Source organism: Numida meleagris, unplaced genomic scaffold (assembly GCF_002078875.1).
Source record: "Numida meleagris isolate 19003 breed g44 Domestic line unplaced genomic scaffold, NumMel1.0 unplaced_Scaffold2454, whole genome shotgun sequence".
Lineage (NCBI taxonomy): Eukaryota > Metazoa > Chordata > Aves > Galliformes > Numididae > Numida > Numida meleagris.
Genome location: NW_018364248.1, coordinates 1 through 1,144, shown reverse-complemented (window position 1 = coordinate 1,144; position 1,144 = coordinate 1). Strand labels below are relative to the sequence as shown.

The 1,144-nt window shown below is 60.5% G+C and overlaps 1 protein-coding gene across 1 annotated transcript; it reads right to left on the bottom strand.

Moving 5' to 3' along the window:
- Positions 1-4: 4 nt before the first annotated feature.
- On the bottom strand, positions 5-547 carry PRF1 (perforin 1; the record flags this gene model as incomplete). The annotated part of the gene is made up of 1 exon (XM_021382483.1): positions 5-547. A coding segment is annotated over one exon (543 nt), but the record flags the coding sequence as incomplete, so codon positions are not given.
- Positions 548-1,144: the final 597 nt, after the last annotated feature.

Below are 1,144 nucleotides of genomic sequence, written 5' to 3'. Positions count from 1 at the left end.
CCCACCAGTAGTGCACGCAGCGCAGCTCAGTGCTGGCGAATGAGTAGCGGTCCTCCCGTTCCTTCTGCATCCCAAACTCCGCCACCTGTGAGTGGGACCCAGCCATGGCCAGGGTGACCCCCGCCCCTGGGCTGAGGGCCGCCTTCAGCCCCACTCTCCAATTCTGCGCCATCTCCTCTGTCTGGGCCACCAGCTTCCTCATGGATTGGCTGCCAGCAGCTACCGAGGACCTGCGCTGGCACTTACTCCCCGCTCGCCACTTGCCAACGCCAGTGTAGAGGAGGAGGGACCGCCCCCTGTGGAGATGGTCCACGCAGACAGTGCAGCGCCTGCTGGTGGGTTTGGTGATGGCCAACACTTGGCCCTCGGTGAGGGACATGGTGGTGACATCCAGACCTGAACCCAAAATGTCGGTGCCGGGGACAGGGGGGACGTGGCAGGATTTGCCAACAGCGCGGTGGCACTGGGGGCGGATGGTGGGGAGATGGTGGAGGAGGAGGAGGACGGAGAGGATGAGAGAGTGGGGGGTGGTCCTCATGGTGATCGACTGCAGGGGGATGGAAATGTGGTGAGACCATGGGGGTGTGGGCATGGAGGGGGTGGGGGAGGTGAAGGGGGTGGGTACACGGGGATACGGGAACAGGGGGACATGGGGATATGGCGGCACAGGGACTTCGGGATGTGGGGATATGGAGATAGGGGGACATAGGGACGTAGTGACAAGGAGACATGTGGACGTGGGGATATGGGGACATAGGAACATGGGGACATAGGGACATAGTGACGAGGGGTCATAGGCACACAGGCACATGGGGATATGGGGACACAGGGACATGGAGTCATCAGGATATAGGGCTATGGGGACATGGGGATAGGGAGACTTGTGGACACTGGGATATGGGGACGCAGGAACATGGGTATACAGGGAAAAGGGGACATGGGAACATGGGGACACTGGCACTCACCTGTCCTCTCTGCTGCGTCTCCAGTTGTGGGGTGTATTCCAACACCTCCTACCCCCAGATCCCCACCCCCACCATCAACCTTCACACGTCACTGCTCCGCCAGTTGGGGGTGATACTTCCTGTCCCCTCTAAGAAAAATTATATGTGAGGTTCCCAGCAGCTATGAGTCACCCTGAGGG